Raw genomic sequence first — 24,855 nt, 5'->3', positions numbered from 1 at the left:
CCGCTTTGCGAAGGATGTGGATTTAATGGTTCTTCGTTTTTAAAAGCAAAAAAAAAATGACTTTTTAATGGACTTGATCAGTTGTTGAGATAACAATGTGTTCGTTAGCTATCATCAATAAACTTGTTTTGGTAATTACTTAGTTGTTTTTGGTCAAATCACCCTTCCATGAGACTAAAAATTCTAAAAAAAATTTTCAATCTTCAATCATATGTATTGTCAAACCAACTGAGTCAACATTCGGAAGCGCATTGATATCATCCGCACTCACGTGACTCTCACTAATCATTTGTTGTCTGACTAAACTTGCGGCGAGACGCCCCAAGTCTTCAAACGGCCTTGACTGGAATCGTTCGGAGCGGAACAGCTGTATGCTGCAGTGCACGCTCGCTACTAAGGCAACGCAACGCATCGCATCAGACAGAACATCGATCAAAACATTTTCCGTTGTTTTGCCTTCGCGCTCCGAAAACACAACTTGTTCAAACGTAAAAACCGTCAGGTATTTACCGCTCAATGGATGCAGTAGGAGTAGCTATACGTTCAGTAATAACTCGTTTTGGTTCTGTTTATCTAGCCACAGAATGCGTATTGGCGAACGACGCGCCGCGCAACTGGATCTTGTATTTATCGCCTTCCAGCAAATTGCTTCTTGGCCGTCGTCGTCGTCACTCTCAGGCCGTCACCACTAGGCCCAATCCAGTTCTTGGTGTTCATGCTACTTTGCAAACCCTTCAATCGTGTTTTTGATAGAACGAAATATGAGTCATTTAAATACGTAGCAGCGTTTGGAACCCTAATTGCAATCCAGCTGCTTTTAGGTTCGTGATTTGGGAAACTGGTTTTGTTTTAAATTGCCTATTTGAGTGGCCTGTTTAGAAAAACCATGTTGAAGTTGAAGGGTATGTGAACTTAATGCTTCAAAATCTTGGAGATGGTTTTCCGATAGAAGATAATAACGAATAAGGAATTTTGAATGTATAGGGTACAAGCATCCTTCTTCTGCCTATGCCCCCATGTTCGTCCTATTGAAAAAAAAAACAGACGATTTATGCACCAATTGTTTCCGCGCTTTATTCTGCCATTGGATGAATTTTTATATTGTGAGACAAGCACAATGATACAGTATGCCCATGGCTACCACTAGGCTAACTGGAAACCCCCATTTTTTGGGCTTGTTTGGTCAAATATTTGTCATGTGAGTAACTCTCGCTGAGACCGACCCACTATTTACCCCTGGTCTTTAAAAATGCTTAAGGTGGCGGTTTTCCAAAAGTCCTCGCCAAAAAAGTAAGGAAAATGCATTTGGTTACTCAAATTGATGGACCCCCCGTTAGTTAGAGCCACTACAATTTTTGCAGTCCCCTCGATTTTGGTCAAATGGTGGCTCATTTGAGCCGTTATAACTCGAAAGTTTCTCCAAAAACCACCTCAAAACGAAATGTTGTTGAAAAGAGGAAAGATAGAGCTACTATTTACAATTATAAAAAGTTGAGTCGGCCATATTGATTTTGCCCGCCATCTTTGACTTTTATACTAAAACTTTTTTTTTTTTTTATTTATTATATTTGTTTATACTTCTAAAAATTATCAGCTAATTTATGTTTAAAAATTTAAAATTGGTGGAATATCGAGCTTATTTGCTAAATTTCGTCAGTTATTACTCATATAGGAATTACTTTAGAGATTTCTCTAGGTTTCCTCCATTAGATTTTCCAATTGGGCATTCTGTATGGATTTCCCTGGGATCCTCTTGGGATTTTTCCACGATTACCTCTTGATATTTCGTATTTATACTGTGAGTGGACGCAATAAGCTGTAATTTTTTTCAGAGATTTCTCCTTTTTTATATATACAGCGGCCGTTCGCTCGTTGCAAAATGTTTACTTTGCAACGAGCGAATGCCATTCGCTAATTGCAACGTCACTTTGACACTAAAGTGCATCAAAATGCACTGGCAGCATGACTGACAGCACAAATTTGACATTTGATTGCTTCTTAATTGCAAAAACTTGTCAAATTTTGCAATTAGCGGACTTGCAACTAAAAAGCGTTGCGAAATGTTGTTGAAAAGAGGAAAGATAGAGCTACTATTTACAATTATAAAAAGTTGAGTCGGCCATATTGATTTTGCCCGCCATCTTTGACTTTTATACTAAAACTTTTTTTTTTTTTATTTATTATATTTGTTTATACTTCTAAAAATTATCAGCTAATTTATGTTTAAAAATTTAAAATTGGTGGAATATCGAGCTTATTTGCTAAATTTCGTCAGTTATTACTCATATAGGAATTACTTTAGAGATTTCTCTAGGTTTCCTCCATTAGATTTTCCAATTGGGCATTCTGTATGGATTTCCCTGGGATCCTCTTGGGATTTTTCCACGATTACCTCTTGATATTTCGTATTTATACTGTGAGTGGACGCAATAAGCTGTAATTTTTTTCAGAGATTTCTCCTTTTTTATATATACAGCGGCCGTTCGCTCGTTGCAAAATGTTTACTTTGCAACGAGCGAATGCCATTCGCTAATTGCAACGTCACTTTGACACTAAAGTGCATCAAAATGCACTGGCAGCATGACTGACAGCACAAATTTGACATTTGATTGCTTCTTAATTGCAAAAACTTGTCAAATTTTGCAATTAGCGGACTTGCAACTAAAAAGCGTTGCAACGAGCGGGTTTGAAACGAGCGAACGGACGCTGTACTTTTCTTTCAAATTCACTTATTTGATTGCGGGTTTATGCACCAACTGCTGCTGAAATTTTTATCAGAAAGTTATCCATCTTTTAAACACAAATGTCCATTCGCCTAGATGTAGGGAATCGCGCCACTTGGGCGGTGGCTTCTATATTCGTCTGTTTTCCACTATAACTCAGTCAAATTTGAACCAATTGACACAACTTTTGGAATGTGGTGAGATGGGTACAGCGGCCGTTCGCTCGTTGCAAACCCGCTCATTGCAACGCTTTTTAGTTGCAAGTCCGCTAATTGCAAAATTTGACAAGTTTTTGCAATTAAAAAGCAATCAAGTGTCAAATTTGTGTTGTCATTCATGCTGTCAGTGCATTTCGATGCACTTCAGTGTCAAAGTGACGTTGCAATTAGCGAATGGCATTCGCTCGTTGCAATGTAAACATGTTGCAACGAGCGAATGACCGCTGTATAGTATCTACCCGTGTACAACATTTCAAGTCAATTGGTTCAAAATTGACTGAGTTATCGTGGAAATCAGACGAATATAGAAGCCAACGTCCAAGTGGCGCGATACCCTAATATGTTTTAGCTTTCTTAAAATTGTTCTCGAACAAATGCCAAGTCTACCAAACATTATTCGACCAAGTCACCGAGCGAACTAGGCTATTTTTTTCAATCTCAATTTGGCTGATTTTTAGACTGAACACTTATCCCACATTCTTCTTCAAGACGGGCTTGGTGGTCTAGTGGCTACCGCTTCTGATTCATATGCAGAAGGTCATGGGTTCAATCCCTAGTCCGTCCCTTTCATCCTACTTTGTATCTTTCTATCCACTTCCTCTCTCTCTCTTCTCTACATATACAACTCATGTATATTCATATGTTCATAGCCATCGCTAGAACCAGAAACGAATTGGAAAAAAGTCGTTTCCCTCTCTTCCAATTTCCACTCACAGCACAGTGTATATAACGCCTACAAGTTATGCAACCAAAGCGTGCTGTTCCGCTTGACCTTATTCACTTCATTCACCACACAATCTATCACCTTACGAACACTATAAAAATAACCCCATATCCATGGATCGCATCACCTACCCAACGGTGACTCCCAGATCTCCCATCCTTTCAGTCTAACAAACACCCCAGTCCGTGCTGGTTGTGGGGATGCAGAGGTGATCTCGGTCTTTAGTAGCAACACACTCTAACATTCCTTTCCCTTCCCAACTGACTATAAGGACGTGGCCGGCGCCGTTATTGATCCAAAATGTATGAGCTGCTAGAATTGCATTTTGAGAATAAGTGGAGTGTCCCAGCCCTTATTCATTTGGATCTCAGTGCAATTGGTACCAGCTCAGATCAATCACGGAGTAGCAACCATTGACATGTATAGTCAGATTTGATCGTTTGATCGTTTTTTGAACACTTATCCCACATTCTTATTCTGTCATTTAAGAATCGAAGATTTTTTAAAGGTTTATCAAATCGGTTTTATGGTTTTTTGAGCATTTCCACGAAAATGTACCCCGATGTCCAGAAAAGTGCATCGGAAAGATACTGGAAATGCCGCTTGAGTTTAATTAGGACGGAGGTTAGGACAATTTATATTGAAATTGCGTATTTCAGAGTTCATTTTTTTTACAATTTTTTATAGAGGTACTCTTCGATATAACGTAAAAATTTTTTTTTCTTTGTACGTTATATCGAAGTGTACGTTACATCGAAGCAGAGACAAATTTAATATTTTTTATGCTAATATCGATGATTTCGACGTGAAATTAACCCCAAATAATAATTTCGGTGAAATTCACATAACCAATAATTAAAAACAGGAGTTTTCACAAAAAAGTAATTTCGTTTTTGTGCTTCGATATAACGTACATTTTGCTTCGATATAACGTAGGGTCTTGTACCATTTGGGCAGGTGTACCTATTTTGGGCATTTGCCGCTATTACTAAGTCAATTTCAAATCGATTGATTTGAGTTTTTGTGTAGAGTTAGATACTGTACGAGCCTAACTCTACACAAAAACTCAAATCAATCCGTTTGAAATCGACTGAGTTATAGCAGCAAGTGCCCAAAATAGGTACACCTGCCCAAATGGTGCAAGACCCTACACTAAATTTTTCCCCAATTTGCGCTAATTCTAGGTAGCAAGGTTAATACTGCTAGAAAATATTGATTTGAGTGGTTTCGCAGCTTATCTGAGAGTTATTCCTGGGAAAAATTAAAATTTTCAATGTTGTACGTTATATCGAAGCAAAATGTACGTTATATCGAATTCGCTATATCGAGGGTACGCTATATCGAGGGTACGTTATATCAACGAATACCTGTATTTGTTCACTTAATCAATTGAATTAGTTACTGCTCCCAAGTGTTATGAACATTTTCTTCATCAGTTTCTTCTGAGGCTTAATTGCAACTAATGCCATTAGCTCGTTGCAATAAGTGAACAGACGATGCATGTCGCAATTACGTTGACCGTATGTACGGCCTATACACTGCTAATAATAGCAATAAGGCAAGCAAATTATTAAAACACGCCAAAACAACTGCTGGAACAAGTTTTGCCGTGTTCTTGCAGCTGTTTTTTTGAAGCGTATATGTATCGATGAATGGATGCCGTATCTTGCGATCTGCTGCCGTCAGTACGAAAGCATGTTTGGGTTTGACATACTATCAACTGCTTTGCCACTCACCTTCATTCTTGTTTGTATGAGCGGTCAAAGGACTTTCGAATGATATACAACAGCTGCAATCAAAAATAAAAACAAGCAGTTTGTTTAGAACTATTGGTTCGTTTGCTGCAGGTGCACTATCCCCGTGAGGCATAAAAATCACGTCCAATGACCGTAAGGACATGGCTGGCACCATTTGTAGTAAATATTAAGAGACCACCTGACGCAGGTTATGTGCGCGGATGGTCGATTGTTTGCTGTCCGCATAAAACGAACAAGAACGTGGCAGTCTACATGTCATGAATCAAATTTGAAAGGTCATCATATTACCTATTAAAGTGAATCCCAACCCAACGATACCTTCTCTGCTAATAAACTATCATTTCTGCTGCCTTTGGTGGAGAAGTGCGGTAAACGCCGACATTCACATAACAAAGACTGGTACTAACATTCCTTCCATCTTCCAACCTGATAGCAAGGACGTGGCCGGCGCCGTTGTTGTACAGTTAATAAAACTTTGAAGCTTGCACAGCGAGAATGGTTAAGTCCACTCTCAGTTGATGCATTGAGCTACTGCCATTCGTACGAATCAATCACGGAGTAGCAACCAAAGATATGTGCAGTCAGTCTTATAAGCATTATTTATTTAAGGACAAATGTCAGGAAATCCCGCTTCAACAGTGCATCAAAACTTCAGACGCACAAATCTTAAGAAGCAAGCTTCAAACAACAATGTATTTAATTATTCTGTTCTTGCTCACTTGTAATAAGCTTAAAATAAGAAGCTCAGGGCCCATATAGCCGAGGCGGTAAACGCACGGGTATTCAGCATGACCATGCTGAGGGTGACGGGTTCGATTCCCGGTCGGTCCAGGATCTTTTCGTAAAGGAAATTTCCTTGACTTCCTTGGGCATAGAGTATCTTCGTGCCTGCCACACGATATATGCATGCAAAATGGTCATTGGCAGAGGAAGCTCTCAGTTAATAACTGTGGAAGTGCTCATAGAACACTAAGCTGAGAAGCAGGCTTTGTCCCAATGAGGACGTTACGCCAAGAAGAGAGAGATTAAGAGACCACCTGACGCAGGTTATGTGCGCGGGTAGTCGATTGTTTGCCGCGTAAAACGAACAAGAACGAGGTAGTCTACATATCATCTATCAAATTCTAATGGTCATGTTACCTAATGAATCTCAACCCAACGATACTCTCTCTGCTAACAAACTATCTTTTCTGCCGCCTTTGGTGAAGAAGTGTGGTAAACGCCGACATTCACATAACAATGCAATGGCAATGCTTGGTACTAACATTCCTTCCATCTTCCATCTTGACAGCAAGAACGTGGCCGGGGCCGTTTTTGTACCGTTAAAAAAACTTTGAAGCGTGCACAGCAAGAATGGCCAAAAAGGCCACTCCCAGTCAACCATTTAGTTGATTCATTGTGCTACTGTCATTCGTTCGGGTCAATCACGGAGTAGCAACCAAAGATATTTGCAGTCTGTCCATAAGCATTATTTAGGGTATGGTAACCAATAGTTAACCCTTAATAGCTGAAATTAGTTATGATCGTAATAGCATTATGATGTCCTACTTGAAATGTCCTTACTAATGGTTGGACAGCAAGTTCTATATCTTTCCTACACTTCTTCTTCTTCTTCTTCTTCTTCTTCTTGGCGTAACGTCCTCACTGGGACAAAGCCTGCTTCTCAGCTTAGTGTTCTTTGAGCACTTCCACAGTTATTAACTGAGAGCTTCCTCTGCCAATGACCATTTTAAATGCATATATCGTGTGGCAGGCACGAAGATACTCTATGCCCTTTCCTACACATTACATACAAAAACTGAACGAAAACATCTTATATTGATGATGATGATGATGATGATATTGTTCTACCATCTATTGTAGCAAGGCAGCTGCCTATAGCACTGGAATAATCTGAAAAGCGATTTGATCAAGATTGTGCTGTTGTTAGTGGTCAGTCATTCTCCTGTATGAAGGGCCAAAAAGGGTTGTGCGGACCCGCAAGCAGAGACACTTGCGCGAAACCCGCGTCAGGGGAAAAGAATCTCCTTCCAGAAGAAAGTTCTCACGAACAACTGCAAAATCAAGCCCTCGATTGACAGAATACTCCCAATAGATGGGGTCGAAGAGCCCGCCCTCTATCCACGAAATGTTAACAACAAGGAGGAGGCAGTTCCAAGCTCCTGTCCAAATCGTTTCAATCGGGTGCCCTGATGGTCCCTCCCTTTCCCAATATATGATGAGATATGTATATGTAATGTATGTCAGTGTGTGTTGTGTATATTTTGTTATACATTTGTTTGAAAAACAATCATAATCATGATTAATTAGCATTTATAAACAAAACATTTACCTGATTACTCCTGAAATAAAATGTGGATTAGCAACAAAACATTAAAAAAAGCACATCAAATCTCGATCCTGGAATGTCTGCTCACCACTGATCGGCCACTTTAGGCATGAAAACATTAACAAGATCGAAATTTGATGTGGTGGTAGATCTTACGCCGCAACGCACCATTCTAAGGTGATCTACCCACGTTACGGGGCCTGAACGAAAACATCTTATATTTCACATAAAATAATTATTTGAAATCTCGATGGAATTATTCTATAGTGTACCCCACGGGGTAGTCTACATATCATTGGGTTGTTGGGGTTCACTATTGGGTAGATTGTTTTCTCTTACCATGTTAAATCGGTGGCAATAGTGGACTCGCTTAGATATTTCCTATAGTGGACCCCCAGTCTTGTTTACATTTACAAATTTGTTTATTCAATCAAATTATCGCTATTCAGCCTAGTTCCACCACATGAAACTGCTGTCTAGGAACATGAGTCATGGTCTTTACCAGTAGAAGCAAATTTGAGAGGAAAATTTGAAAATAATTTCTAGAGGTCCACTATAGGTTAAGGGTCCACTATTGGCTAAAACATCCTATTTGAATAAAACTAATAAGTATATTCTTCAGTACGAAGTGTTATAAAATCCCCTCCATATGAAGAGCGTCACCCATCATTCTAACCTAATTTGCAGAACGCAATGATGGATTACCTGCTTTGCATAATCGATACAACGCCGACCATAATAAGCTAACGCATGCTCAGCACGTAACAGATATCTCCGAACAATTGCATATATTACTTTCCCATTATGTTCGATAGATATTATGGTCAGCCATGACGAAAAAACAAAACAGCAAAGACAAAACAGATGACCAAACGATCAATTTCGCTTCAGCAGAAACAAAAGAGCGCTAGACGGCTGGATACCATTTTAAGTACTTAGATTTACTGAAAGGCAACGCAAGTCTCGACAAATACGCTTAGTACCGTAGAAAGATGTATCTTCAATATTTTTTCCATGTACAGTATTTTAACTTGCACTATATTATTAGAACATGTGCCGTAATTTTAAGATTTTCCCGGTGTATTACAAAAACAACATGGCTCTGCCTGTAAAAATACACTTCGTAAAAACATACGGCATAATTTAGGTTCTACGAAAAAATCACTGCAAGTAATTTTGAATAGTGACGAAATTCATGGATGCTCTCTGCTTTACTGATCGATAAGAACCAACATTCAACATGCAACACTTTCAGCGAAATCAGTATTCCACTGGTAGGGTAAAAGGGTATAATGCGCCCCACCGGGGCAAAACGCCCCTCTTCATTTTCCAGCGATTCAAGCGCTTTTCGCATGCGTGATCGATTAGAAATCTCAAATATTGAAGAATTATTGCTATCAAGCTGGTCCATTGGTGGATTGGTACAGAAAAGCAATAAAAATAACAAAAAGCCTGAAATCGAGGCTTTTGGCGTAATATTTTACCTCTTATGAGCTGTCTTCAGGGCCGGATTTAAGGGGGGGCCAGGGGGGCCATGGCCCCGGGCCCCCACATTTCAGGGGCCCCCACAAAATGTTACTTCAAATGGGAACCGAAAAAAAGTAGTGCTAGAAACATCTTGATTTAATTTTTATCACAAGTACTTCTACTCTCAAGATGTGTGTGAAATATTGTGCTTCAAATTAGAAAGAAGCAGATGTCTGCCTTTTAATAAAATTTCAAACTTTTCCGGAAAGTAGTTAGGATTTTTATGGTTTGAATTGATGACTCTTGTGAATTGCACAAGTAATTTTAACGAAAATATATGAGAAAATCTTCACCTGATTTCTAAATGAAATCTTAAACGCTATAGAATAGAGAGTCAAAAAGTTTCTGCTGAAAATTCGTGTTTATTTCTGTCAAAAATTATTGGTGTTATTAAAAAAAAACTGAAAAAGCACTTTTCACCAGAATGACGAAAAAGCGAACAAAACCAGCGTGTCCGATTGTCATAATTGACTATATAAACAATCGGACATTCTTATTTTCTTCGATTTGTGAATCATTTTGGGAAAAGTGCTTTTTAGTTCTGGAGCCTTTGCCATCCTAAATTGAGCCTTAAGATTTGCAAGTGTTCCCATCAGAATAAAGAAAAGTTTTCATGATTTCGCTTACCAAACTTATAAATTATTCAAATCGAACTCCAGAATTGTTTAAATATTTCTTTGAAGGAACAAGTAAAAATTTTAGGTCGGATTTAGGCGGAGATCAGATCCGCTTTTCTTCAATATGACTAAATTCATGACGAATTTTTCTTCCTGGCTATAATGTATAATTTTAGGCGAACTCTTAACAAATCCATATGAAAGTTGCAGTAGATATTTGTGGAGAAATTATTGAAAGATCCTGAAATATTTAAAGTTTTCCAAACAATTTTTGTTTGAATTGGCTATAAATTCGTCCGCCGAAGGCTATTATGAAATTTTACTTATATTTCTATTCAAAGTATAACAGAAATTCCATCAGGAACTCATTATCGATTTCCGATGAAATTTTTTCAACAGCTTTCAGTAGAATTTCCGCTAAAATACCACTATGGATTTTTTGTTTCTTGAAGTTTCACAAGGAGTTCTTAACAATTATTCTGCACGTTCACCAGAAACTCCTCTCGAACTCGCGTTAGGAATGTTTATGCTTAATGCCTGGTTTAGATGGTGCAAGTGACTTGATTCAAATCAATGGAAACTGTCCAATTGAACGCGAATAGAACGTGTAAACACCACCGCTCAACTCACTTGATCAACTGACTTGACTTGAACGAAAGTTGAACATGTTGAACTTTTTCATTCAAGTCAAACGAAATCATCTCACTTGCCTCGTCTAAACCCGCGATTCATGTGAGTTGAATTCAAGTCATCTGTCAAATGAGATGAATTCAATCCAGTATGCTTACGCACCGCACGAATTGAACAATGTAAACACTTCGTTCAACTTAAATGCTTTCAAGAGCATTCAGGTGGACGTTCAAGTCGTTTGCTCAGTCTAAACACATCATTCAGTTGGATTGAGCATATTTGAGAAGTTTGCAAGTGAAATGCTCGTTTCAGTTGATCAATGTAAACCAGGCTTAAGTTCCACAAAAAAAGAAACCTGGTAATCGATCAGCAACTCTATAGATGTCATAAATGATTCCGCCAGAATTTCTATTTGGAGGTTGGCCCCAAAGATAGCGCAATAAATGTTATCTGAAATTTATCGAAAATGTATCCTATGAAATCTATATTTAAATTTCTTAAAGGACTTTCCCATGAATTTCTACTTGATCAATGGAATCTAATACTATGAACACTCTCGGATGAAGCGTTATTTACTTGATAAAATTTCTTTTATAATCGTCTTCAGACTAGATTTTCATATCTGGATCTCTGTTATGCTTAGTTTATAATAGATACCTTAATTATGGTTACGCTTGTTAAGCTAGATTATGATTTCTTCAATAACAACCCTTATTTTTGGAAGAATTTTCCACATTTTCTGGATTTTTCTACAATGAAAAAAAAATATCCTCTAAAAAAAGGGCCCCCACAACACTGTGGCCCCGGGCCCCCACATCTGTAAATTCGGCCCTGGCTGTCTTCATTGTAAACGAAGCTAGTTCTGTTCGCTTGTGTTACTTTGCAACTTTTATGCAGTTAAACACTTGTTAAAAGACCTTCCTAGGATAAGCATGTGGTGGAATTATCCCCTGGGACAGTTTTATTACGGGGCTGGACGTTTTTCTTTTGATGGGGCGTATTGCCCCGTTTGTTTTGAAAAGGCAAATTTTGGAACGTTTTCGAAAAACGTTCCAAAGCTTCCATAGCCACCTCTCGTAAGACAAAGTTCGCATGCAACACTTCTCTAACTTTAGTAACAACGATTTGCAGTGAACAATAGATGGAATAAGGCGCCAGTTTCAGATATATTGCCATTCCTGCTTAGGGGGGGCATATTATACCTGTTTACCCTATGGTTCACAAACAGCTTCAATTGCAGTTGAAGAAATTTCATACCTATCATTTGGGCTCCAGGATTTTTATTTTTCAAACTTCTTCAAAACTCATAGAATCAATCAAACGAATTAATAAAAATATATATGAATCGGCCAACACATTTTCTCCGATGTTTATAACTTCTGGCTTCGGGGTTTATAGATTCCGGAATTATTAAACCGCGAATTCCCGGGCAATACCATTTGTTTTTACTTCTCGACCCTTGTTTGTTTTAGATTGTTATCCAATGCTGTAGAATAACACGAATATCAATTATTTTGCTTTTTACATAGGTATGTATGTATTGAGAACGTGTCGATCGGTATTAACAACAATCTATCGGATATTCTGCGGCAAACGTTGAACGTTGACGATTGAACACAGGAACGAGTTCAACTACCTTTGATTTATTGTCGTTAACAACCAGAATAAAGTATCGTGTATATTTAATACCAGAAAGACTTGTGTTCTCCATATATCCGCTCCTACACTACCCGTCATGAGTACAGAACCATAAAAAGTATTCTCACATGGGGACGTGATATTCGCAATATCGAAATGTCAAAGTCACGTGAAATTCGTGATATTTAACCCTCTAATACCCACGGAACATGATTTAAGCATTTTTGTATTTGTTTTTTTTTCCTGGACAATCAAAGTTTTTATATTTTGGACTATACTGTATGTATCAAAATGGTTCTTGGTGTCTTTGAAAGGGTATTTACATTTTTTTAATCATCGAAAAATTAAATTTTTGATCACTTTTCAAAAGTTATTATTACTGTTGTATTGAATCGCAAGAATTAGCATATTTGTAAATTTTCCTCAATTACTCTGAAAAAATATTAGTAAACACAAACGAATTTCAGTTTGATTCACCCGGAATTTCAGATGAATTTGGCACAAACCAAATATTGGTTTGAATTTACTTATCGCGGTAGTTGAAACTAACCAAAGTTGGCAGTTGTAGATTTTGTCAATTTGTCGTTATTATCAACAAACTTTTGTTTGAAATTACCAATATGCCAGTTGTTTTATTTTGACAGGTTAGAAAACAAACGATGTCGGTAGTTGTTTCAATTAATACTCACTGTTTGTCTTTACCAAATTTAAGTTTGATTCAACCGGAACTTCCGTTTGAAATAAACTAACGGGTTTGTTAAAATTGCTTTTGCTTTGCCCCCCTTTTTTGTATTTGTATATGTCTACGAAAAAAAACGAAAAATTTGAAAAAATAAACAATATTTTTATTTTTTTATTTATTTATTTATTTATTTACCCAAGACTGAACCTTTCAGCGGAAGACCAACCTCCAGATTGCCGATATTTACAGTTGTACTCCCAGGAACAGCCTCCTCCCAATGCCGATGTAACAATCTGCTTATGCTGACCGTTCGATCGATTGATTTCCGGCGATATTTGGGGTGCTCCATAGCGGCTTCCATAATTAACCTGATATTCATTGCTTTTGGAAGGAGCTGGTGATGCGGCCGGCTAGCAAGCGTTTTCTATTGTGGGGATCTTTTACGGGGAATGATTGCTGGTTTGTGGTCCTGGTTGAAGCCCTGGCCGAGTGCTCAGCTTGGTTTTTCCACTGCTCCTTCTCATCCTGGCTTGGTTTCTTCAGCTACGGTCGCAATTCCGCCATCATAGCTTCTTCAGTCCCGAGTGCGGTGAAACCTCGGGAGAAACGGTGTGGCCCTTCAAGAAGGTTGCGTCTTTTACTTGGTGTTGGAAATATGCGAGGTTTTTCGAGATTTTTTCCTGGTGTATCTGAAATTTGAAGAAGCAACATAATTTGATTTACAAAATCACAGAAAAATATATTTTAATAATCTTACCTTGTAAAAATGAGACTTTTTTTTATCACAAACTTCGGGTTGCAACGGCAGCATCAGTACAGAAGAGCATACCGTATTACCCCGCTAATACGACACCGACTGTTGTCGAATAACCGGGGTAAACTTTTAATTCGACAAACTGGTCATCCTACACCATCATGATCATTGAATTTTGGCAACTCTATTTTTGTTTTTGTTTTGATTTCCGGATTTGTTATGAAACATAATTTTAACAGATAATGCGGTGGTGCGAATGAAAATCTCGTTCTTCCTACGATTATTGCCATCCTCAGTTCATTCCGGTTGGTCTCCAGGCGGTTTGGGTGTAGAATAGCACCAACTCAGAACTTCCGGAATTGCCAGCTGCAGGAGGAGCTGCTGCGGGTGGGAGTATAAGCGCAATATCAAACTGTTTTGTATTTACAGTGTACATCGCTGTGACATTCGAACACTTTTTAATTCGACATGTGTCGAATAAGCGGGGTACGAATTAAAAAGTGTCGTATTAAAACGTGTCGAACGAACGGGGTAAGACGGTACAGGGAGTGTATGATGTCCGCAAAGACTCTTCAAATGGCTGAACGAAAAGAGCTAGTAGCGAGGCTTCTGGGATGGTTCTAATGAAACAAACTACTATTTTGGTTTGTTTCAAACTAAACTTCCTGTTAAATTTTCCTCAAACAAAAACTCGGTTTGATTTTACCCGGGCTGTTTGTTGGAACAAACCAAAATTGTGGTTTGTTTTTTATTACAAACACATGAAACAGTCAATCCAAAGATTAGTAAAAACAAACCATGATGTTTGTAGAAAACAACAAATTTCCAAATTTGTTTCTACCGGAAGGGATTTTACTAACCAATATTAGAAACAACAAACAAGCCAGTTTGTTTCAACCGCCATTTTTAGGTTCGAAACAACAAATTTCTAGATTGAAATAACAAACAGCAAAGATAGAAAAACAACTAACAGATTTGTTGTTTCAAACCAGCCTAGTTTTTCTCCGTGTTATAATGAAAAAGTTTAAAACTACACAAAAAATTCCATGAAAAAAAATAAAATCAAAATATTTTAACAGTAATCACAAAATCTCAAAATGTTTTCATCTTAAACATCGATATCTAGATCCCTAGATCTAGAGGTATTCTAGGCTTTCAGGAAAAATATAAAAGTGTAGGGATTTTAGATGATGAAAAGTGATATTTAGAGCAAAATCAAAATTATGGGTATTATAGGGGGGCGGTTACAATACTTATTTTGTGACCCTATACTTTTGACGGGCAATGTATACGAGCGATCATCGTCCACCCTATGTTGTCGTTGTCCGTTGATCGATATCCAATCTATAGGGCTTTGTTCGATGCGGTGGGAATTCTTTGCGTGGTACTCTTACTTTTACTTTACCTCACACATGATTCGATCATGACGATACAGACACTTAATTTCAACAACAGCGTTCCATGACAATGCTAATGTTTGACGACGCCGTATGAACCGCATTTATTGTGTGATTCGTCTTTTTGTGATCCTGTTCATAGCGTGGCGAAATTAGCGTCTTGTTTAGCAGATTTTGTGTTGTGGATACAATCGAAGAGTTTGGGGTGTACATCCAGATTTTCACAGAACGACGTTACTCGGGCGTCATATGATTGTGTGTTTTGTCTGATCAAGAAGTGAAATTTTGTGTACCAGTTGATCCAGTTTGTAGCGATAGCCTGCGGGTAGTGATCGACGAGCATTCAATATAGTTCACAAGAACATAGAACATGAATCCAATAAGTGGGTGTAGCTAACAATATTCCAGTAATGCAGAACCTAATTGAAACTTTATCTTCTCTATTTCCAGGTGATGATTCCGCTGATGGTAGTCCAAGTGAGCCAAATATCGTTGTGAAGCTCGTTCCAGAAAAGAAAGGAGTCTTTTTGAAGTATTCTGAATATGAGGTGAGTTTAAATATCTAACTCCAGTAAGCAAGATATTGTTTTTGATCAGATCGGGATACTGTAGTATACTAAACTGTCCTAATTTGCAAAACCGTCCCATGCGAAAAGGAAACCCTTCAAAGACTGTTGTTTACGTTTCGGACTTTCTTTCAGAATAGGACAGATCGATGAAGTACTAGATTTGTAGTAATAAGCTGAATTTTACTATGGTGAGAAGGTCAATTCTCCGTTTCTGCAATGAAATGGTGCAAAAAGCGTGGGTATTATGATTCCTTGCCTAATTTGATGCTGTTTGAGCAAAACTTTGGACAACAGTGTTGTTGTTTTCTCCATTTCTTGCAACATAAACAACATAGATATCCAAAGTTTTGCTCAAACAGCATCAAATTAGGCAAGGAATCATAATACCCACGCTTTTGGCACCATTTCATTGCAGAAACGGAGAATCGACCTTCTCACCATACTAAAATTCAGCTCATTACTACAAATCTAGTACTACACCGAACGTGCCCCATTGCATCGGCTTTCCTTTGTGATTTTTATGAAAAAGTGTGTGTTAAGCCACAGTTATGATAAACGTTGTGATTATAGTATTAAAATCCGAAATTCGAATATTTATAGCAATACTAGCTGTCCCGGCAAACTTTGTCGTGCCAATCTGTGGTGGTTTGACAACTGTTTGGTTCATTCCAGCACGGCACTCTAGATCGGTTTTATTGCGATCGTGTCGATTTTCTTCCCAGTTAAAAAAAAAGTTTTTGTCAATTTTCTTACTTTTTAGATGATTTTCACAACTTTTACTACTTATAAACACAGACGCCATGAATACGAATCGAACCATGCAAGAGTCATGCTGATCGGTTCACCCGTTCGTGAGTTTTGTTGCCTCAAAGAAACTCCGAACTCATTTTTATATATATAGATAAAGCAGTTTGACGTTTGGACTCTTCAAACAAAACAAACAAACAAAACATAATTTCTATTGGCGTGAGTAGAAGAATTACATTGGAATTCTAGGAGAGATCTAACCGAGAGAGCAAACCGGACCAATATTTGTCGAGATTATTGGTGGGTTCAAGCAAGTTTCCGGCGAGTTTTTCCAGAAACTCCTCCAGGAACTCCTTCTAGGATTTTTTAAGAAACTCCTTCTGGCATTCTTTCAGATGTTTTCAATGGAAATCTTCAAAGAGTTTAATTCCTCAATGATTTTTTTATGGAATTCCTTATGGCATTATTCCAGGAGTTCCTTATATAATTTATACAGGGCTTCCTTGAAGAATTCCTCCAACATTTTTTTTAAATTACTGAACGAACAATACTTCATGGTGTTCCTTCTGAATTTCCTTAATCCTAACAGGAGAAGGATAACATTTTCAAGGAATTCCATCTGAGAATCACAGGAAAAAAAACTGAAAACATGCCTAAAGAAGCTGGAGGAATATTAGTAGGAATCCCTGAAGGAAGATCCAGAGGAATTTCGGAAGGAGCTCCTGGACGAATCTTGAAAGGAAATCATAGAGCATTCGCAAAAAAAATCCCGTGAAGAGCTCCTGGAGAAATTCTAGATAAAACTTTTAGAAAAATCTATAATAAACTCCTGGAAGAATCTCAGAAGGAGCTATATGTAGAGTCTTAGCAGAAACTCCTGGTTCAATTTCCGAAGAAAACACGGAAGAAGTTTTTGAAGGGATTCTGGAAAAAAGTTGAAGGATCCAGAAAATAGCATTTGAGAAATCCCGGAAGATATCCAGCTAACACTCCTGGTGAAATCTAAGAAAGAAAATTCTGAAGGAATTCCAGAGAAAACTATGGGATTGCTTGCGGAATTCTCAGAGATCGTGGAGGAATCCTGGTAGGAGTGAATGGAGGGATGCCGAAAGAAGTTCCTGGAGGAGTTCTGGGAAACAAAATCCTGGATAAATCCCAGAAGCAACCGCTGAAGGAGTTTTGAAAGAAAGCCGGAAGAATTTCTTGCAGAAATCTCGGAATGAGCGTCTGAGTGAATTCCGGAAGAAATTCATGAAGGAACTCCAGGAGGAATTCAGGAAGAAATTTCTTTAGAAAACCAAGAAAGGCGTTCTGATGGAATCTCAAAAGAAATTCCGGTTGAATCTGGGCTGAAATCTGGAGAGATGTCCGAAGAAACTCCTGGAGGAAACGAGGAGAAGAAAACCTTGATAGAACTTCTGAAGGAAACTATGGATTTGCTCATAGAACAACCTTAGAAAAAAAACACTTGGAGAAAGCTCATAAGGGAGTTTCGGAGGAATCTTAGAAGGAGCTCTGGAAGGAATTCTTGGAGGGATCTCTCAAGGAACTCCTGAAGGAATACAAGAAGAAGGAATTCTCAAATGCAATCCTAAAGGGAATGCTTGGAGAAATCCCAGAAGGAAGTGCTGGAAGAATTCAAAAAGGGTGGAATTTTCAAAAATGGGAATCCAAAAAGGAACTTCTTGAGAAATCCCAGAATTAATTCGCTGCAGGAAGAATTTCAGAAGAAACTCCTGCAGGGCCCTCCAAATGTCATGGGAAATTTTATATAAATGAAACCAATTTGATATTCTCAACAGATTGTTTAGTGAGCAAGCCCATATCTGAAAGTAACCGGTGGAAAGAAATGGTATAACTAAGGAAATGGAACCATCTCGGCAGGGCTTCTATTTTGGGCACTTTTTCGCTACAACTCAGTCAATTTTGAACGAATGGACTTTATTTAGCCGTTTAAAAAAATCAAGGCAATAGGAAGCAATCAGTGAAGTACTAGATTGAAAGTAGTGAGCTGGATTTTTGTATGGTGAGATGATCAATTCTCCGTTTCTGCAATGAAATGGTGTAAACAGCGTGGGTTATATGATTTCTTGCTTAATTTTATGGTGTTTGAGCAAAACTTTGGGTAACTGTGTTGTTCAATGATACATATTGCCCATTTTACTGGCATTTTACCAGATTAGCTGGTATGTCTGAAACATACTGGAAAAACTTGTAATTAAGAAGGCACGAAATGTTGCTAATTGGGAAATTGAGAGATGAAATTTGTGAAAAAAATCGCGTTCTGGTGGGATTCGAACCCACGACTCCGTATTCGCTAGACCGGCGCTTTAACCAACTAAGCCACAGAACAGGTAATGGTTCTGTGGAATAGAAAGCCAAACTGACTCCAAAGCCGCACCATGAACACTCCTATTTCTCAAACTCATCTCTCTTTTCGGCTTAGATGCCAATCCACAACACACCCCTATTTGTGCCCACTAACTACGAGTGCGAGCGAATTATTTATATGAAGCCGATACTTACTCTCGCACTCCGCATACCTAGCCACCAGGCAGTTTGTTTTGCTGGTGTCTAATTAGTATGCGTCGAGAGCCGAAAAGAGAGATGAGTTTGTGAAATAGGAGTGTTCATGGTGCGGCTTCGGAGTCAGTTTGGCTTTCTATTCCGCAGAACCATTACCTGTTCTGTGGCTTAGTTGGTTAAAGCGCCGGTCTAGCGAATACGGAGTCGTGGGTTCGAATCACACCAGAACGCGATTTTTTTCACAAATTTCATCTCTCAATTTGCCAATTAGCAACATTTCGTGCCTTCTTAATTACAAGTTTTTCCAACTGTGTTGTTGTATTATTTATTTCATGCAACTTCAACAACACAGTTACCCAAAGTTTTGCTCAAACAGCATAAAATTAAGCAAGAAATCATATAACCCACGCTGTTTACACCACTTCATTGCAGAAACGGAGAATTGATCATTTCACCATACAAAAATCCAGCTCACTACTTTCAATCTAGTACTTCACTGATTGCTTCCTATTGCTTTTAAATTGACTGAGTTATAGCAGAAAAGTGCTCAAGAGGCTCAGTACCCTGTTTTTTGCTATTGTTGGTTTTTCATAACATTCGTTAAACATATCAGTTAAAATTGAAATCAGGACTAAGTTTATAGTTTTTTTTTTTTTTGTTCATCACGTTGCTTCATTTTATAGGAGAGGGTATCCGAATTTGTGACAAAATGCTATAAGGGGAAGGGCGAGGGGGTGTTGAAAATCGCTTAAAACTGCGTCATGGCTGCTCCCTAGCTTATCTTTTAAATCCCAGCGTCATCAGGTATTATATGTACAACATTCTAATATCTTTTGATTGGGAACACAAACTTTGAGGCTGAAAGTCACCTTTCTACAGTTCATGAATAAAAATTTCATTCAAATCGGAAAACATCGAGTCAAAAGTGGTATATTTTTCACGTTTTGAGCTGGAATCTTCCTAGGCAAAAGGGCATGGGCACAAGGAGTAAATACCTTTGCCCCACTCCTGAACACTATGTAGCAGTGACATTAACCTTCTTAGCAACGTCACTCCCACCGTTTACATTTCAAATTGATGTCACGTATACGGAACGGTTGGTACGATATGTCCCCGTTCTCTGATTTCAATAACATTAACAATGCTGCGCAGTAGGCCTGGTCGCTTTAATGTTTCTGCTACATCTCTGATGAGCTGCAAGCATTAATAATTACAAGGAAAATTATGGAATTAATCGATTCTATCATTTTCCAGAATACTTTCAATGAATGCCTGAGTATGTGCAGACTAGACGTCCACGTATTGATAAATGCTCCACTGTTGGTTAAAATCCCCTATTTCTGTTTTGATCTAAATAGAATGGCAATTCTTTGTGATATCTATATACAGTAGACAAACAATATTGAAAACCACCTTGCAATGTTGGTTTGTTTCCGGGGAATTTCATTATTCATTATTTATAATTCACTTGATTAACCTGTTTTTACCATTGGGTTACTATAATAAACGTTACAGTGATTCCCTCAGCAATCATCATTAGTCAATCAATAATACTGCACACAGTAAATCTACAGTGCTGGACAAAACAATAATACGTACCTACTTACGATTTATGTAGTTCCAATTGTTTGCTCTTAATTTTACATTTCCCTCTATTATTCCTGTTGCAGGTCAAATCCAAATCTCACGATACAGTTGTCCGCCGACGTTACAAGGACTTCGTTACGTTGTACACGTACCTCATGGAGCGATACCCGTACAGGTGAGTAGAATGAACAACGAGACTCTTAGGGACCGTCCATGAATATAGTAGCATTTTTGAGGTAGGGTGGCACGTCTCTGAAAGTGTGGCGAGTCGTGTATTCGCAATGGAATAATATGCTACAAAGTTGGCAAAAAATGCTAGGTACGTCATTTATGGATGCTTCCTTTACCACTGCTGGGTGAGTCATTTATTGTTGAAACGATTCTCTTCGAGCCAGGTATTTATGTTCGGTCCCAGACGGGGACCTGCCAAAGCCCCAAGCTGCTGGTCTTGAGCCGACGGCTGCTTCCGGGGTGGGCGCTCTAGGCCTCTTTTCTTTACCTGGATCTCAGGGTTGTTGAGGTGGTCTTGGAGAATTCCTAGGGGTTGGTGTGGTGAAAAGGCGGACAATACAAAGTGGAACGGACAATGGAAAACAAGATTTCTAACAATGAACACTAAATAAACTCAACTGTGGTTCAGAGGGCCATACACAATTTATTAAAACTAAGTTCTGAAGTCTTGGGAGTTTATTACACTGAAACCTCCATTTAAGTCGATGCATGGCTGATCAAAAATAATTTTTACCATACAGGCAATAACTAAACTATACAGTTTTATATTTTTTGACAAATCTCCTTTGTCATGCGAAGTGTTAAAAAATATAAAAGCCTATAGTTTCGTCATTGCATGCATGGTAAAAATTATTTTCGATCAGCCATGCAGCGACTTAAATGGAGGTTTCAGTGTAATCGTTGTTGAAGGGGGGGGGCGTTTACAATAATGGAGTGAGCTCACCGGTACGTTGCGGCCGTTGCTGCTACGATGATCAGGTGCTGTAGACGTTGGTGCCAGTTGGGATCTTCTTTCTTCTTCTTCTCCATGCTTCTTCTTCTTCTTCTTATTGTTTCTTCTGCTTCGCTTCAACTTCTCAATCACATAACGAGGGGGGGGGGATTGGTGTTTGACGGTAAGGCCAAAATAACTACGGCCATTGTTCCACACGGCCCGGAGAGTGGTACCACAACGCGCGCGCACTTTTACAAAGCCGGGAAATCGAGCGAGTCGACACCATTGTTCTTTTGGCAAGTTACAGTCTTTTCGAAACGTCACCAGGTGGTCCTACTCCGAGGAGGCCACTCCTTGCCACTTCCGACTATCACTGCAGTTTCACCAATGTTCACCACACTCGCTCGATTATTGTCGTACGTTAACGATCAAAGTAGGCTTAGCTCAGCTGACATTAACTTTTATAAATCGGTGTCCTCTTGCCAACCGTTGTGGTGTAGCCATACTATGATCCGTACTGTCTTTAACTATTTTGCCTTTTAAAATTGTTTGTGACGTTATAGCTGTATGTTTTATTGATTTAATTTTCTATTAGCGTTAAACAACTAACACTCGCGGAACTGTCACCGGATCGTTTTTTTTTTGTCGTACGAAACCGGACCGTCTTCTTCACTTCTCCGGACCAAAACTTAAAAGAGAGCTGCTCCAAATTTCGCCATGTCATTTATAGTCCTCCCAGAAGGCCCAAGGAGAGAAAGGGGGGGGGGGGTAGTCCTTCCACCCCGCAGCTTGACTTATTCAGAAATTGCATATCATGGCTTTGGTGACAAATGCTTATTCAAAGACGCCGATGATGATGACAGTTACTTACACACTAAACAGATTTTAACATATTTTTGAGTAAGGTGTCATATAAATTTAGTTTATTAAAATTCCGATTTGAGGCTACATGCGAAGCCTTGACACTACCTAACGGACACTTGTTTTCCATTTTTTTTGTAAATAAATAATCTAGTAATTGTATATAAATCAATCTGAATGAATATGTAAAAAAAGCATCTAATATTGAATAGTAAATAAATAAATAAATAAATAAATAAACTAATAAATAAATAAATAAATAGAAAAAAATAAATAAATATAAATAAATAAATAGATAAATAAAGGATCTGAATAATAAACAAATCTACAATCGGAATATATGAACAGAACAAAATAATTAAATAAATAAATGAATAAACAAATAAATAAATAAATAAATGAATGAAAAGACACCTTAAGCTACTATGTGTAAAATAAACATAACTCAAACACAAAACTGTGGAGACCAACATTTATTGTACACATAGACATTTAAATAAATAATACAAAGATATAATATTCAGTAAAAAAAAAACAATAACAATAACATGCTCTGAACCAACAGCTAGCCTTTCCACCACACAAGTCATTGTTACCCAAACGGTTGGTAACATTGTACAAACAGATATGTACTAGGATTGACAGGGATTGACTTGCGTTTGAATGGGTTGAATGTTCTGTCGTTGGTACCGTATTAGTCATTAGTCAATTCAATTGGCATCGGTTTCCCTTGACCAGACGATGTTTGTTGATAGAGGTAATATCATTATCATCATCAATATCGGATGCCTCCATGTGGGCGGTGGTTACTTAACATCTTCTTTTAGTAGCTGCCCTGCCAGTATGCATGCACTACTGGGCGAATCGTTCTACAATCTTGAACAATGAAGTTCGTCAGACAAATGCACTGCATTGATAACAAAAGCATCTGATGAATGTGCACGTGTTGATGATGCATTGACTCGAGCGTTGTTTCTCGCTGATATCGCCAGCTATGAAGCGATATCGCCAGCTGGACAATGGGCAATGTGAAAAACTAGGTAAACTATATGTATCGTCGTTTACATTAGAGTATATTTAGGGCACCGAGACACTTGGGCAGTGGTTACTATTTTGGGCTCTTCTTTTCCGCTTAAATTCACGCAATTTCGAATCAATTGACTTGAAATTTTGTATTCGGCTAGATATTAAGGTACACCGGGGCAAGTTGAAACGGCGGGTTAACATGATGTTAACCAATGAGTGTAAACAGCTTGAATGCAATAACACATAGTTTTTGATTCAAACAATCTTTTGACGAAAGGAAAATTTCCAAATTGTATTGAAATCTATTTCAAAACTTCGTGTTTCATCTTGCCCCACCTGTTTCAACTTGCCCCGGTGTACCTTATACCTATCTTACCAAGTTACAAAAATTGTGTCAATTGATCAATTGAGTTATAGCGGAAAGTGACCAAAAATAGAAGCTACTGCCCAAGTGGCTCGGTTCCCTATATTAGAATTCCTCAAAGAGTGATCCCACAAAGGGTCTGTTCCAATTGGAGAATTAAAATTAATTTGCACTTAAACTTGACAGTTCGGAACTCGATTCGATTTCGGTGTCGATTTGTCAAATTTAAGAAGGGTATTAGTTCCCTTATTAAACATGTGGCTCCCATTTTCATCCTACGAAAAACAAAGGATTGAAGCGCTGTTTAATTTGTTTCTTATTTTTGTATTTTTAGTTAGAAGTGAGCACCCATGAAAACAAAAAGAACGGAATCAATCGATGCCGCAATCGCTTGTTTTCGAATAGGATGAATATGGGAGCGTCAATTGAAACAGACCCAAAGAGTGAAACCAAATCTATCTGTCGACCTGTCAAATCGGTTACCTCTATCGAGCATGCCAGCAAAATATAAAAAACAAAGTCTGGCGAAGAAGAACAACAACAATCAAAAGAAGTTTTCTTTGCCGGTTTCTGATATAAGCTGTTTTAAAGCACAATAGGGCCTGGGACCATTTGGGCAAAGGGATCTATTTTGGGCACTTGCTGCCATAACTCAGTCATATTTTAACCGATTGGTTTGATTTTTGGAACACGATCAGATGCGTACAGCACAGACAAACAGACGTAACACTTCGAACATTTTTCGATTCAAAACATAGTCACGGAAACATATCAGACCAAACATTTCTAAAGGTCCTATCTGCAGAATAGAGGCTCTCTTTGGTTTCCCTCTCTTTCGTTAATATCTCAGCTGTTTATTTGTATTATGATGGTCTCCTTGCATTGAACGATGATCAAAACAATCGTCTTTTGATTTGTACTGCAAAAATAGTTGAAAAGTGCACCATTACATTGCTATAATTGGGTTTTTAAATTAGGAAAAATGTATTGATTTTTTGATTTTATACGAAAGAGCACATTTTTCTGAGCCACTATGATTTTTTTCAGATTTTTAGAACCTTATTTCGGTACCTAAAATCAATTTCAAAGAGATTTTTCGAAATCACCTTTTGACAGCTGGGCAACTGTTTGACAGCTCCGCCCAGTACAAACTGCGACGAGGGGTGATTCGACAAATTGCTCCCATACAAACTTCAAATTGATTTTTAAATAGGTTCCCGGGCTTCAAAATTC

At 38.2% G+C, this 24,855-nt stretch overlaps 1 protein-coding gene across 3 annotated transcripts in view; it reads left to right on the top strand.

Moving 5' to 3' along the window:
• LOC109410753 (sorting nexin-8) overlaps positions 1-24,855 on the top strand; it is a 66,460-nt gene that overhangs the window by 23,111 nt on the left and 18,494 nt on the right. For 2 of the 3 annotated variants that reach the window (XM_029875724.2, XM_029875723.2), the window contains exons 2-3: positions 15,447-15,544; positions 20,509-20,600. In XM_029875724.2, coding sequence (XP_029731584.1) covers positions 15,447-15,544; positions 20,509-20,600 — 190 coding nt within the window. Of the gene's footprint in view, positions 1-15,009; positions 15,380-15,446; positions 15,545-20,508; positions 20,601-24,855 lie in introns of those variants that run through there. The other variant, XM_029875725.2, reaches the window with a different exon arrangement.

Source organism: Aedes albopictus, chromosome 3 (genome assembly GCF_035046485.1).
Source record: "Aedes albopictus strain Foshan chromosome 3, AalbF5, whole genome shotgun sequence".
NCBI lineage: Eukaryota > Metazoa > Arthropoda > Insecta > Diptera > Culicidae > Aedes > Aedes albopictus.
Note: the sequence above shows the minus strand (reverse complement) of the source record. Positions and strands in the feature narration are given on the sequence as shown.